Raw genomic sequence first — 14,265 nt, forward strand, 5'->3', positions numbered from 1 at the left:
GTGGGTAAAAACTGGGTGATCCTGAAAGGCGTCGTGAGGAAGAAACCAAGGCAAATTCCCAAGACACCTAGTAAGCTGCTATCTCTTTTGGGACCATTGTACCCGAAGTTTTGGGGTCAAAAGCAGATATTTAGCTGGCACTAAATTGATAGTATTTTATGATTAAAGCCAACACGGACGTGTAATTGAGAAAACGCTGCATTCTCACGGATTTTCAAGATGAAACAGATCTCAGGAGAGGCTAAAAGCCCTTGGACTCCTCCGCCAGCTGGGACTCCCGCCAGCTTCCCCATCCGTGATAGGGACACTCAGTCTGCTCGCCTTAACCTTGCCCTGCAAACCGCACGCTTCGTCGCCGCCACTCCAACTTCGGGTGGCAGCTCCTGCTGCCGTCTGTCGGGTGATCCCGGGGCCCCCGCCGCTGTTCTATCTCTCAAAGTCTATGTCTACCCGACGGGAGCGCGCCCCCAGCCAGGCACTCTGCGCAGGCGCACCGCGCCTGGACGCCAAGCTCCCCCCCGCTACCAGTGCGGCGGCTCCATTGGCTGACAGGCTTATGCATATACAAAATAGGTGACCAAGAGCCTAATTTGCATACCGCGAGAACCTATTTTGGGGTAGGCGGGGCCAGGGCGGAGCCGGGCTGCGCGCAGTCCCGAGGCGGGGCGGGGCGACGTCTGGGGGCCTGTCTGGGGCGGAGCCGGGTCGCGCGCAGGACTGCAGGCGGAGAGGGCTGGTGCGGAGCCGGGCTTGCGGCAGGGGTTCCGGGCGGTCGCCGCCATGAGCACGGTGGACCTTGCCCGCGTGGGAGCGTGTGTCCTGAAGCACGCAGTGACCGGGGAGGTGAGGCCGGACGGGCCCGGGGCGGTGGGTGCGCCTCGGCGCCTGGCAGGGGCATCGGAGGCCGGCGCCGGGGCGCGGGGCGGGGCCGGGGCCGGGGGAGTAGGCTGGGCTTGCTCGGTGCTGCTGCGGGCCCGGGGCGTGGGGCGGAGTGGGGCTGGGGGTGTGGACGTGCGCGGGACCGAGGTCTGGCAGCGCCCCTTACCCGCCCCCGCGCAGGCCGTGGAGCTACGAAGCCTGTGGCAGGAGCAGGCGTGCGTGGTGGCCGGCCTTCGGCGCTTCGGCTGCATGGTGTGTCGCTGGATCGCCCGGGACCTCAGCAGCCTCAAGGGGCTCTTGGACCAGCACGGCGTGCGCCTGGTGGGCGTGGGGCCCGAGGCCCTGGGCCTGCAGGAGTTCCTGGACGGTGGCTACTTCGCGGGAGGTGCCTGCACTCCCTACCCTCCTGCCCCTGGAGCAACACCCCCTAAACTGCCCAACCGCCCTGAAACCCCCTCCTCAAACTCTGCTCGCATTCACTGCCTCCTCCTTGCCCAGCCCTGGCCCTTCTCACTCCAGAAGGGGCCTTGATATGCTCCTGTGTCCCCTCCCCTCCTCTGCATCCCCAGCTGTGGCCTCTACCCGCCTGCCCCAGCCATGCTGTTCCTTCCTCTGTGGAGGGACACTGGCTCAGCAGTAACTCTGGCCTCCAATCAGGACCAAAAATCTTGACCAAATCAGCTGCAAGCTCCCCACCTACCCAGACGCCAGATCCAAGGTCCCCAGATGCTTCTATCCCCTCCCCACCCTCTGGGACAAGGGCCCAGCTGGCGGCTGCCTCCCACCCCCACCCCACTGGCCTCTCCCCTGCACCCAGGATGTGCCCTTGCAGAGCCCTGGGACCAGTGGCACAATTCAGACAAGTCCTGCTCCTCCCTTTCTGTCACCTCTGGGCCTCTGCTCACCTCTAACAGTGGGGACACTCAGCCCTGCTCTGCCCCTCCTGGCCCTAGGTGGGCCAGCTGGGCACCAAGGGTGGACAGAGGGCAGGATGCAGGAGCATGAGCTGGGGTGGCCGGTGGGCCTAGGGCCCAGACTTGTGCCCTCTGCTTTCCAGATCTCTATCTGGATGAGAGCAAGCAGTTTTACAAGGAGCTGGGCTTCAAGCGGTGAGCTGGGGCATGGGGGTTCACTGTTTCTTTATTCCTCTTTTCCCTGCGCCCCCCCCCCCCCCGCAACTGCTCCTCCTGCCAGCTCTGCCGGACTCTCCCTTGGGTGCTGGGTATCTGTTATCAGCTGAAAATTAGGCTTCTCACCGAGGGCCCCCCCGCGCCCAGCTGGCTGAACAGGGGGCTTGGGTCTAGTGCCCCAGTCAGGGTCCCTTCCAATCACCCCCGTGCCTGGGCCACGGGCTGGCTGTTTCGTCTGATTGGCAGCACCAGCTGAGCCAGCTCCCCAGGCTTACCCAGTCTGCCCTCCCACACCCTCTGTGGGGCCCCAGGCCACAGGCTGGGTGCCCCATGGCTCTGGCAGCTGCTCCTGGCTGGGCGGTTGCTGGTCTTTCTGCCCTGTGTCCCGAGCCTCTGCTAAGAAGGGGTGGGGCCTGCTTGTAGGGACTGGACTGTGCATCTTGTGGCGACTGGGGGGCAGGTGCTGGGGGAGGGGCAGGCACGCGGTGTGGGGCAAAGGTGCTGGGGCTGCGCTGGGGGGGGGCGGTGGGCAGGTGCTGGGGCTGTCTTTGGTGAAAAGTCAGAGCCTGAACAAGCCCACTGTGTCTTGGCAGGTACAGCAGTTTGAGCATCCTGCCGGCCGCCCTGGGGAAGCCCGTTCGTGATGTGGCCGCCAAGGTTTGTGCCGGCCAAGGTCATGTGGGATTCGGCTGCAGGGGCCTCTGCCTGGGGCTGACCTGGGCCTGCTCCCCTCCCTCCAGGCCAAGGCTGCGGGCATCCAGGGGAATCTGTCTGGGGATCTGCTGCAGAGTGGAGGGCTGCTGGTGGTGGCCAAAGGTGGGCCAGGGGAGGGGCATCAGGGGCCAACACTGGTCCTGGGCTGGGGAGCGGGAAGGGGGCCAGTACTCAGTGGGAAGGTCTTGCTGAACTTGACCCTGCCCTGACCCTCCCTCCCTCCCTCCCTCCGGCTTATCGATCTTGCCACAGTCCCCCGTGTGACGTGGCCCAGCTTTGAGTCTCGTCTTAGCTGGGTGGTGTGGCCAGAACAGCTCCCTCTTCTCGGTACTCAGGTGGGTGGTGGCCATACAGGGACACCCTGACCACCCATTGCTGCAGGTGGTGACAAAGTGCTGCTGCACTTTGTGCAGAAGTCTCCGGGCGACTACGCCCCCCAGGAGAGCATCTTGCAGGCTCTATGCATCTCTGCAGAGGCGGCCTGCACCCACCAGCCACCCCAGGTGAGCCCGGCCTAGGGCAGGCTGCTTGCTAAGACCCCACCCCATCCCCCACAACCCCCGACTCCCCTGGGTTGAATGTTTGATGTGGTCAGATGCTAAGCTGGACTTTGTGGGCTCTAGATGATTCTGGGCTCACGGCAGTGGCAGGCCAGGGCAGGGTAGCCAGACGAGCAGGCACAGCAGGGCCCTCTGCAGAGGCCTGTGGGCTACTCTGGCTGCAGGCGGAGGGGCCGCTCATCCTCTCAGCCTTGGGGGGGGTGACTGTAAGCCATGTTAGCATGGTCTTGGTGGCCGGCCTCCTGTGCCCTAAATGGAGGGGACTGTCTCTCTCCTCTGCTTGGGCCACACACCCTGGAGGGTGGGGTCAGCTGCTCCTGGCTTTGGGACATGTGGCCGGCCTGACGGGGCCCCTGTCCCCGCAGTGTGATGAGGAGGCGTGCTCTAGGTGAAGACCCCAGGCCCCCATGACTCCCGCCCTGGACACACTGCAAGTTGGGTGTGAAGAAACTCCGGAATCTCTGGGCTGGGCTGAACTCCGCCTGGTCTACAGGCAGCATCGAGCATTAAAGGGTGGTTCCTGGGCAGCGTTTCTTCATTGCCTCCGACTCTTGGCTTCGCCCGGGCCAGCGGGGCGGTCATGCACGAGGCGTCGCGTTCCTCACCAAGGAAAGTTGCTTTCCCTGGCGGGTTGGGGGTGCCCAGAGAGCAGGGGACAGGGGTGGGGTCGGGCTCCGGCTGGTAGTGAGGAATCGCCCCAGGCCCTGGGAGGAGGAGCCTGGCCCCTGAGGGTTTGGGTCGCAGCTCATGGTTTCCAAGGAGATGTTTTCCATCCTGCCTGCCCGTCTGGTGGACCATCAGGGACTTTTAGGGAAAGGACCCTCACTCTCTGGAGAATCGTCATTTGCACCCTGGGGGTGGCCAGCCTAGGGGGCTTCTGGCCCAGCTGACATGTCCAGCTCCCCCTATTCGACCAGCATAAGGGGGTGACAAGCACCCAACACCTACCAGGTCTAGAGCAGGACTCCGGTCCACCCCCCCTCCTCTGATTAGGTCCAGATGACACACGGCACCTCCCCTGTGCTCCTGCTCCAGGCCTGGATATGCCCACAGTGGCCTTCCAGCTGGCCTCCCTGGTCCCCCATCCTCTCTGTGGTCGTTTAAAAACAAAGGGCAGGAAGTTCCCATTGTGACTCAGAGGTAATGAGCCCACCTGGTATCCATGAGGATGCAGGTTCGATCCCTGGCCTCCCTCTGTGGGTCGGGGATCTGGCGTTGCCGTGGCTCGATTCTCCCCCTAGCCTGGGAACCTCCGTATGCCCCCAGTGTGGCCCTAAAGAGCAAAAAAAACAAAACCAAACTCAGGCAGGTGACAAGGTTTAACCCCTCACTGGCTTCCAGTTACACAAAGCCCCAGATCCAGAGTGGGCTGCACCTGGGGGCCCCCTGCCCCATCCTGGACCTCAGCGCCTTCCTGAGTCAGTAGCCTCTCCCCGTGTCTGACCCGTGGCCCCCTGAGGGCGGACCTTCGGGGGCTTCCTGGTCTTTGCTGTGCCCCCAGCACCAAGCCCCCGGGGAGGTTGTTGGGGTGCCCCCTCCTCCCCTGAGCGCCCTGCAGTTCCCCATTTGGCCACCAGCGGTCAGCGGCAGAACCGGGCACTTTCTCACGCACTGTGACCCCACTGCCCTCGGGGCCCCTGCTACGCAAACACGGCAGCGCGCTTCTCGAAAGCGTTTACTTAGATCGGAAGCTGGTGGACAACTGAGGAGCGCTTTGGAGAGCGGGCGGGAAGACCGATAGCTGCGTCTACAGGGCTGGGTGGTCGGCGTACACCATCGTGGGCGGGCGAGCGGGCGCCGAGGGGGCCGGGCCGGGCCTCCCGCGCCGAGGGGGCCGGGCCGGGCCTCCCGCACCCGCACGTGCCCGGGGCGGCGGCCGCGCTCCAGGCAGGGCGCGGCGCAGGTGGCCAGACGGGCGCGGGGCGCACGCCCGGTTCCCGCCGGCTGTACGGTCTCAGCGCGGACGGGGCGCCTCGGGGCGGCGGGTGGGCGTGGGCCGCGCAGCGCGGCTCGGCCTTGGCTACCAGACGCGGCATCGCACCTTCGGGTGCATGGGGGTGCCCCGCGCGCAGTGGAACGCGTCCGCGAAGGCCGCCAGGTTCTGCAGCGAGCCCAGCACCCTGCGGGGGGACGGAGGAGCCTGAGACGGTGCCAGGCGCGCGGCGCGGGGCGCGGGGGCGCGGGGGCCACTTGCCTGTACTTCAGGGGACTGTGGACGTCAGTCTTGATGGACTGCACGGCGAACTCGGGCCGATAGGAGCCGCACCACACCTGCGGGGGCACGAGGGGCGAGGCCGCGGGGCTGGGGGCGGGGCTGGGCGGGGTAAGGGGGGACCCGCGGGGACCCCGGAGGGGGCGGAGGCGGGCCTGGGGAGGCGGGGCGCCCCTGGACGCCGCAAGAATGGAGTGCGGTTTCCTTCCTCTCTGGGCACAGGGGTCCCGCCAGGCCCCGGTTCCTCCACGGCCACGTCAGGCTCCTCCCCAGCTCCAATGGCCCTGCCATCCTTTGCCTCTGGGAAGCCTTCCTGGCCCGTTAATTCTGGTTCTGCCAGACTTGCCCGCCCGTGGCGTCCCGGGAGGCACCCCACAGTGGGGGCTCTCCAAGGATATGGACGGGCGGCGGATTTCCAGCTGGTGCGGGGGCGCGGGGGGCCGTGACTCCCACCTGTGCGTAGTTGACGAAGAACAGCTGCTCGTGGGTCAGCTCCAGGCCTGGCAGCTGCCGGTCCTTGCCGCCCTCTGACAGCCACTTTAGATATGCCTGTAGGCACCAAACAGGGTGCTGTCCCGGCCGGCCCGGCCCCCCATCCCCACCCCGGGGCAGCACCAGCCTGGCCAGGACTCCAGAGTCCTCTGGCCAGGGCAGAATGGAGGTCTGGCTCCCTGGCCTCCCCCGTGGGCAGTCCCACTTCTGCAGTGAGGGGCCCTCTGAGCACACCCAGCGGTGGGTGCCCACCGTGGCAATTACTCAGTGGCCATCCACACACCTTTGGGGGGGCTCACTGCCAGGCAGCCCCCACAGGGTGCCCCCCGGCCCCGCCAGAATGAGCTCCTGACGCCCAGGGTCTGAGGCTGCCAGTGCCCGGGAGTTGCTGAGGCTGGAAAGCGTGCGGTGACTGTCACTGTCTTACTTGGGACTGGACAGTGGCCTCCCCAGGGTGTGGAGGTCTCCGCTAAGGGTGGGGTAGCACGTAGGCAGATGGCCATGGTGCCCGCCCACCTGCGGCCGGCAGGCCCCTCCGGGCACTGCTGCCCCTGCAGTCGGATGGAGAAGGGACCTTGGCCAGGCCTTGCTTGGGCGGCAGTGTGGCAGGGTAGTCCCTGCCATGCCGAGGGTCCTGTCCCTGGGCTGGATGCTCCCCTTCCCCACCTCGAGGGGCCCTACTCGGACCCACCTTGTACGCCTGCCGCACCCCTCCATTGTCGGCGATGTTTTCACCCAGCGTGCTGAACCCATTCACCTGCGCAGGAGACAGGATGGTGGCTGCCCGGCTCCCTCCCCTCCCGCTCCCAGGCCGGCGGTGGGCAGTGGCCGCTCACGTTTTGGTCGTCTGCCAGGTCCCAGGAGTAGTTCCCGTACTGGTGGACCATGCACTCCGACTGCTCCTGGAAGTGCTGTGCCGAGAAGTTACTCCACCAATCCAGCATGTTGCCGTCCTTGTCGAAGTTGCGGCCTGGGGGGCAGGGGAAGAGGGGGGCTGCCCACCGGGCCTCCAGCACGTCCTCCCAGGGGGCAGGGGCAGAGGGGGCTGCCCACCGGGCCTCCAGCACGTCCTCCCAGGGGGCAGGGGCAGAGGGGGCTGCCCACCGGGCCTCCAGCACGTCCTCCCAGGGGGCGCGGGGTCTGGAGCTCACGTCTGTGAGCAGAGTGGGCCCCCGAAGGGCTGCTTGGGCTCTGGGAGGCCGAAGGCTCAGTGGTGCCTGTGCCGCTCCCAAGGTTAGGGCCTGGGGTCTCCGGTCCTGGCACCCCAGGGGCACTGTGGACTAATGACCCTTGCTGTGATGTCAGGGGAGTGCGTGGACCCTGGGGACACAGGGCCGCCCTCACAAGGTCAGGACGGTCCAGCCCTGTGGGAAAGCCAGCCTCCCTGGGTGCCAGCAATTGGGGTGTGTTTGTGATCCGAGGTGCCGCTCTGACCCCCAGGGGGCCCCCTACCATTGTCATCAAAGCCGTGGGTGATCTCATGCCCAATCACCATCCCGATGCCCCCGAAGTTCAAGGCCTGGGGCTGCTCCTTGCTGAAGAAAGGGGGCTGGAGGATCCCGGCCGGGAACACTGCCGCGGGGGAGGGGAGACGGAATGAGCCGTGAGCGGGCGCGCCTGTGTGCCAGCCAGGGCAGCCACCCCAGGGGTCCTGTCGTTTGACACCCCAGCTGCGGAGGTATGACCCCCACCCCCATTTTACAGAGGAGAAAACTAAGGCTCAGAAGCCCAGAGGGCTGGGCGCGTGGTGGTGCGTCCGGGACTCAGTTCTCTCTGCTGTTCTGTGCTGCTCAGGTTCTCTGGTGCTGAGGGATGGAGGGACAGGGTGGGGGGAGGGCGTGAACGCACCGATCTGGTTTCGGTTTGGAGAGTAGAACGCGTTCACCACGGCGGCCCCGATGATCCAGCTGTGATAGACAAGTGGGTCATTTGGAGCCCAGGCCCCCCTACCCCTCTGACCAGAGCCCACCGCGAGGGTGCATGCACAGCAGCCCCCCATGGGGCCAGCGCTGCCCACCCAAAGATTGGGCTTCTCCCTGGGGTCCCACAAGCAGAGGGCCAGCGTGGGGTGGGGGTGGGGCTCTGATCAGACCCACCACCCTCTCCTGCCTGCCCGGCGCCCAGCCCACTGGTGCCCACGGGCCGTCCCCACTCACAGGTTCTGGTCCACCTTCTCCCGAAGTTTCTTGAGGCTCCGCTGGGCGCCAGCCTTGAGGTTCTGCAGACCGTTCTCAAAGTACAGATCCTCTGAGAAGTTCAGCTACAGGAGAGGGGCGGGTCACTTCTGACGGGCGTGCGGAGTCCCCCAGGGGCCCGGGCCGGGGGAGGTCGAGGGCGGCTGGGGACTGGCCTTGGGACTTGCCAGGCAGTCCTGCACGTGGCCAACAGGCTCTGCGTGCAGCGGGACTCAGGGACCAAGCCTGGCTCTGTGCACGTATGCGACTGGGGAGGTCCAAGCCCCTCCCGTCCTCAGTTGCCCGTCTGTGTCGGGGTAGTGCCAGTGCCCAGCATGTGGCCAGACGGCTGAGTTATGGGCAGAACTCCACACCCTAGGCAGGTGAGGGCCCAAGGTCCATGGGGCCGATTCAGGGCAGATTGGGTGGGTGGGGGACAGGGGGCCTGGGGGGACCCGGGGGGGCACGTACGCTGGAATACTCCTCGTCCAGGTGCTTGTCCTTCTCCTCTAGGATGTAGTCAGGGTAGCCAATCTGCTCCCGGATGCTCATGGCCTGGGGAGGAGAGGGCCGGTCTGTGCCCACCACACCGTGGGCATCCTGGCTCTGCCCCCTGCCATGTGGGTAGGGGGCTGAAGGGCTGTAGGGAGGTTAGGGGGCAGAACGTGGAAGGGGTCGGCTGAAGACCGACCTTGGTACCCACCACCAGCTCAGGGCCTGGGGTGGGGCTCCTGCTCCTGTGCCCCCCCCCAATTGCCAGGGCCTCCCAGGCCTGGCTTCCCGTCTCCCCTCTGCCCACAGCCCCTTCCTGGTGATGATCACCCCTCAGGCGCTGCCCTCTCTTGGTGGGAGGCCTGGCCGAGGTCTCCTGCCCACCTTCTCCCGAGCCTTCTTCCTGGATGACTCATCCATCCAGCTCAGCTCGTCCAGCGTCTCCACGAACACCGCCCGCACTTTGCCGATGAGCTCTCTGACCTGTGGGCAGCGCACGGCCCTGGTGCTGGACGTCCAGCGCTGGGGTCTCTGCGGGGGGCTGGCCCAAAGCCCCGTGCGGGCCACTCTGGATGTGGTGGGGCTGGGAGGCAGGAAAGGCCCCCAGGACAGGGCCCCCTTGGCGGTGTGTTGTCCTGGGTGAGTCCTGCCAGCCCTGGACTCACACCAGGTGGCCTTCGGGGCTGGGGATGGGGGCAGGCTGGGCTTCCCCGCATCAACCCCCCCCACAAGTGGGGCACCGGGTGAGCACGTGTGCCACTGAGGTGCCACTGAGCGCACAGGAGCTGCTGGGGCTGAGTCACCATGTGAGCGTGGAGGTGCAGGGCTGGGGTCCCCGTGGGGCGGGTCGCTGAGCACCCACCGCGCTCTTGCTGTCCCCAGGGAAGGCCTCCGTGACGTAGAGCGAGCCCACGGCGCTTTCCATGTTGCTGTTGACGTAGCTGACACACTCCCGCCAGCGCACCTCCTCCACTGTCGTGCCGTACAGCGCCTGGCGGGCCCCGCTCGGTCATCCTCCACGGCGCCTACCGACCTCCTCCCTGTCCTCGGACCCCGGTGCCCACGGCGGGTGGGGGACACGGGTGAACGCAGATACTTCCTTTGTGTTTTCCTAGGGGCTCTGCACTCATTTGCATGTTTAACTCTGTGCACTTACCATGGGACTGCAGGGATGGGTTGCCTAGCATGCGACTAAAATTGGTGAGTGAGTTAAAAGCAAGTCTGTTGCGTTAAAACAAATGAAGGAAGGAAGAGCATAGGAGGCCTTGTCTGACAGAAAGGTTGGAGGCCTGTGAAGGCCTGGCGCTTGGGACTGCCTGCTCTAAGCTGTGGGCAGGAAGCCCTTACAGAGCCCTGGAGAGGGCCCCTTCTGGTTCTCGGAGCCCCGGGCATCCTCTGGCCCAGGGTTTGTTCATGCCTTTCCAAATGCCTCAGAGCTTACAGAGTAACAGAAGGGAAAAAGAATCTTCTAGATGTGGCCTCGAGGAGGCAGTGGTCACGGGGCGATGGCCCGAGGAGGGGTTGGGGACCCTCCTGTTACTGTCCTGGAGGAGAGGGTGTGAGTGTGTGAAGGTGTGTGTGTGTGGGGGGGTGAGTATGCGTGCGCGTGCATGCGTGTGCATGCGCATGGCCCCTGTCAAGGCTGCAGGAGGAACTCTGCCCCGAGCACACAGCAGGCGCTCAGTTGGGGTCTGCCGAGTCACTGCTGCACACCGGAGGTGGCGCTAGCAGGGCGAGGGGCCGCTGAGGCCTGCTATGTCAGCGCAGACAGACCCTTGAACGACGGCCCGGGAGTGGGAGGACAGGGGAGCAGCTGGGACGGCAGGGATCCCGGCCCCGAGTGCCTCCTTGTCCCCGTCCCTGCCACCTGGCCTGGCTGTCTGACCAGACGCTGCTCTCATGGGCTCTAGCCGCCCCCTGCCCCAAAGCACAGGCTGGTGGCATTGACCTTGGAGGCCTCATCCAGCACAGCCTTGAGCCGTCAGCTGTCTGGGCCCTGGCTTTCCCGTCTCCAAAGTGACAGAGAGAATGCCTGCCCACCTGCCCCCAGGGACACTGGGCACAAGAGGGAAACGTGTCCAGCGTTAGGTTTCTGGCCGCAAATCTCAGCCAACCTGGAGCTCTGCCCAGCATCTGGAAACACCTTCCTGGGCTTTCCCGCCCCCTTGGAAGTCATATGACTCTCTCCTCTGTGCTCTGGGACTTGCTTCCCTTCCCTATGCTCGGCTCGTAATTTTTTCAGCCCCGCGTGGCAAAGCAGGAGGCCTGACTCGCCCCAGCCTGCTCTGCCCTGCCTCTGGGGACTCCGGGTCCTCGTCCCTCAACCACACAACTGCCTGGTGTCAGCACCTCCACCTGCTGCTGGTCCAGCCCCTAGCCCCCACCTGGGTGGTGGCACCTGCTTCTGCTCTGCCTGTGTCCCCCCAGCAACAAGAATGACCACATGAGCAGGACATCAGACTGTGGTTCCCACTCTCTCTCTCTCTCTTTTTTTTTTTTGGTTTTTTATCCTTTTAGGGCTGCACCTGCAGCATATGGAGGTTCCCAGGCTAGGGGTCTAATTGGAGCTATAGCTGCCGGCCTACGCCACAGCCACAGCAACGCCAGATCCGAGCCACGTCTGCCACCTACACCACAGCTCACGGCAACGCTGGAGCCTTAACCCACTGAGCGAGGCCAGGGATTGAACTTGCAACCTCATGGTTCCTAGTCGGATTCGTTTCTGCTGCACCATGACAGGAACTCCCCCCTACTCTTTTTTTTTTTTATGCACCTGCTGCATATGGAGTTCCCAGGCCAGGGACTGAACCCCACTCTGCTGTGACCTATGCCAGAGCTGTAGCAGTGCCGGATCCTTAACCCACTGTGCTGTGCCAGGGATGGAACCCACAGCTGCACAGTGACCCAAGCCACTGCAGTGGGATTCTTAACCCTCTACTCCATGGCAGCTTCCCACTCTGAACACCCCAGTGGACCAGGTGCCGTCTGGCCCTCGACTGCCGGCCCTGCCTCCCGCCCTGACCCATCCCATCCTTTCCTCTGCGTGGCCCCGGGGGCCTGGTGGTCTCTGCTCCCTGGGAACCCGCTCGCTGTCCTTTCACATCTGGGCCATTCTTGCCTTAAGGTCTCACGGTCACTTTCACTGAGAGGCTCCCCCTGCCTCCTCCCCACCCCTTGCCTCTGACTCACTGGTTTGGAAAGAGCAGATCTTGGGTTTGTCGACGGCCTATGGCCAAGAGGGTTGGTGCCTCGTCTGCCTCGATTGTGCTCTGGGCCCCGAGGGGACCTCCGAGCTCGGCCCACAGCGGGTGCTCGGCAGCATCAGTGAACGAGTGCCCAGTCAGGCTGTGTGGGGGTGTTGCTCACCTTGCGGTAGCTGGCACGGGCGTCCTTGAATCTCTGGCTCAGGCTGCTGATACGGTCCAGCACCAGGCGCCAGACCAGGTAATTCTGCATGGTCCTGAGCAGGGGCAGAGGGCAGAGGGCAGCGCTGGGACAGGTGTATTGGATCTGCCCCGCAGAGGATGTGTCTTGTGGGCCCTTGGACAGCAGGTTCTACCCGAGCAGGGAGTGCAGGGTGGCGGAGAAAAGCTTTAAGACAGTCCCCCAGCTCCATCCTGCCTGCCCCTGGGTGCCTCAGGGAGGGGCTCACCTCTCTAGGGCCAGTTTCCCCGGGTCACTCTTGTTTGCCCCCATCATGCCCCCCGGTGCCCCAGAGTACCGCTCTGCGAGGCCCTGTCCTGAGAGGAGGGGCCGTTGGCGGTGGGGAGAGAGCAGGGAGGGTGCCGGGGCCTCACCTGGGGGAGTAGACGTCAATGATGTCCTCCAGGTGCTGGAGGTAGGGGATGCCGTACACCACTACCTGCTCATCTGGCAGCAGCGTGGTGTTGACGGAGGACAGCACGGCTTGTATGAAGAGAGTCCAGTTAAATCCCTGGGGAAGAGGGATGAGGGGGCGGGGAGAGGGGAAGGGAGGGGCCGACACAGTTCATGGGCTACTAAGACCCAGCCCCCACCAAAGAACATGCAAGAACCAGGAGAGAAGGCGCAGGGAGAATCAGGAGAAAGGCAGGTGACGTCACTACAGGGCCTACAACGTGTGAGCAGAGATGACGCTGATGGATTTGACAACCCAAGTCTAGCGGAAGAGTCCCTGGAAAACCATGCATTAGCGCAAATGAAGGAAGACATAGAAAATATAAATGGTTTGATGTGTAATAAACTGGGGAGTGAATTTAAAATATTCCCACATAGAAATTTCCAGACTCATCCGGCTTTTCCAGTGGACGCTATCTGACATTTAAGGACTACACACTGCCAGGAGCACTCCAACTTCCCAGAGAAAGGAAAAAGAGAAAACTCTTGCAATTTATCTCTGAGGCCAAGAACAACCTTAATACTGAAATGAAGATATTGATAGAAAATAGGCCAGTCTCATTTACGATAATTGATACAAAAATTCTAAGCAAAATATTAGTAATTGGAATTCATCCATACCCATATAAAATGGATAATGCAACTGCCAAATAGGTTTACTCAAGGAATACAGTGTGGTCTAACATTTGAAAATCAATATAATTCACTATGATGACTGAATGAAGACAGAAAATCACATGGTAATTTCCATAGATGCCGAAAAGGCATCGAAAGCTGTCTATTCGTGATACTCTTAGTAAATTAGAAAAAGTCCCATAATTTAATAAAGGGGTCTAAACAGCAACAGCAGTGACAACAAACAAAAACCACTCTACAGCAAACGAAATTAAGCAATGAGATGTTGCAAGCTTTTCTTCTGAGATCAGGACATACCTACTGTCAGGACTTGCAGCATTACGCTGAAAGTCCTAGCCAATTCAAAAAGACAAGAAAAAATAAAACCAGTAAGGACTGAAAGGGAAGCAATAAATCACGTTTTTCACAAAGGACATGAGGATGTATATAAAACATGAAAGGATAAACTATTGGAACTACTAATGCATTGAGTAAATTTGCTGAATGCAAGTATTTCTATATACTAGCAACAAAACATAAGATCAATTACAAAATGATACCATTTACAATGCTATTCAAACATCAGGAGTGCCCCTGGTGGTTCAGTGGTAACAAACCCGCCTAGCATCCATGAGGATGTGGGTTTGATCCCTGGCCTCACTCAGTGGGTTAAGGATCTGGTGTTGCCATGAGCTGTGGTGTAGGTTGCAGACACAGCTCGGATCTGATGTTGCTGTGGCTGTGGTGTAGGCCGGTGGCTACAGCTCTGATTGGACCCCCTAGCCTGGGAACCTTCATATGCCACAGGTGCAGCCCTGAAAAGCACGCGCGCGCACACACACACACACACACACACACACACGAAATCACGACCACCACCAACAAAAAAAACCACTTAGGAACAAATCCAATGCAAATCTAATGAAAGATGTATCAAGCCTTGAAATAGAAACTATAAAACGTGTTGAGAGAAATGAAAGAAACATAAACACACGGAAGTAAATACGTGGGAGGTCACAGATCCGCAGATGCAACCTCATAAAGACGCTGATTTTCCCCAAACGGAAACCTAGACTTGGAGCAAATCCCTATCAAAATTGCAGCAGGAGGAGTTCCTATCA

The 14,265-nt window shown here is 62.3% G+C and overlaps 2 protein-coding genes across 4 annotated transcripts in view; one reads left to right on the forward strand and one right to left on the reverse strand.

Annotated features, from left to right (window-relative positions):
- Positions 674-3,815, forward strand: FAM213B (family with sequence similarity 213 member B). 3 transcript variants are annotated; one of them, XM_005664949.3, is made up of 7 exons: positions 675-843; positions 1,060-1,264; positions 1,937-1,988; positions 2,603-2,666; positions 2,750-2,825; positions 3,137-3,226; positions 3,649-3,815. In XM_005664949.3, the coding sequence occupies exons 1-7, from the start codon at positions 781-783 to the stop codon at positions 3,651-3,653; spliced, it is 555 nt and encodes a 184-aa protein (XP_005665006.2). In that variant the 5' UTR covers positions 675-780; the 3' UTR covers positions 3,654-3,815. The 3 variants fall into 3 exon arrangements, with proteins under 3 accessions (XP_013854376.2, XP_005665006.2, NP_001106912.1); NM_001113441.1 differs by having other exon boundaries at positions 781-843; positions 3,105-3,226; positions 3,649-3,675; XM_013998922.2 differs by having other exon boundaries at positions 674-843; positions 2,603-2,825; positions 3,105-3,226.
- MMEL1 (membrane metalloendopeptidase like 1) overlaps positions 5,265-14,265 on the reverse strand; it is a 34,111-nt gene continuing 25,110 nt past the window's right edge. The window contains exons 11-23 of the mRNA XM_021095207.1: positions 12,451-12,587; positions 12,020-12,113; positions 9,516-9,644; positions 9,038-9,136; positions 8,633-8,716; positions 8,144-8,247; positions 7,836-7,894; positions 7,440-7,559; positions 6,824-6,957; positions 6,679-6,744; positions 5,949-6,044; positions 5,478-5,554; positions 5,265-5,403 (exon numbers count right to left, since the gene is read on the reverse strand). Coding sequence (XP_020950866.1) covers positions 5,304-5,403; positions 5,478-5,554; positions 5,949-6,044; positions 6,679-6,744; positions 6,824-6,957; positions 7,440-7,559; positions 7,836-7,894; positions 8,144-8,247; positions 8,633-8,716; positions 9,038-9,136; positions 9,516-9,644; positions 12,020-12,113; positions 12,451-12,587 — 1,299 coding nt within the window. The 3' untranslated portion in view covers positions 5,265-5,303. The remainder of the gene's footprint in view (positions 5,404-5,477; positions 5,555-5,948; positions 6,045-6,678; positions 6,745-6,823; positions 6,958-7,439; positions 7,560-7,835; positions 7,895-8,143; positions 8,248-8,632; positions 8,717-9,037; positions 9,137-9,515; positions 9,645-12,019; positions 12,114-12,450; positions 12,588-14,265) is intronic.

This window comes from Sus scrofa, chromosome 6, assembly GCF_000003025.6.
Source record: "Sus scrofa isolate TJ Tabasco breed Duroc chromosome 6, Sscrofa11.1, whole genome shotgun sequence".
NCBI lineage: Eukaryota > Metazoa > Chordata > Mammalia > Artiodactyla > Suidae > Sus > Sus scrofa.

Bases quoted from the DNA above. Each gene is read 5' to 3' on its own strand.
- FAM213B (XM_013998922.2), top strand. From the start codon at position 781: ATGAGCACGGTGGACCTTGCCCGCGTGGGAGCGTGTGTCCTGAAGCAC. The intron at 1,265-1,936 runs GTGCCTGCACTC...TCTGCTTTCCAG, and splicing joins CGGTGGCTACTTCGCGGGAG to ATCTCTATCTGGATGAGAGC. The intron at 1,989-2,602 runs GTGAGCTGGGGC...GTGTCTTGGCAG, and splicing joins AAGGAGCTGGGCTTCAAGCG to GTACAGCAGTTTGAGCATCC.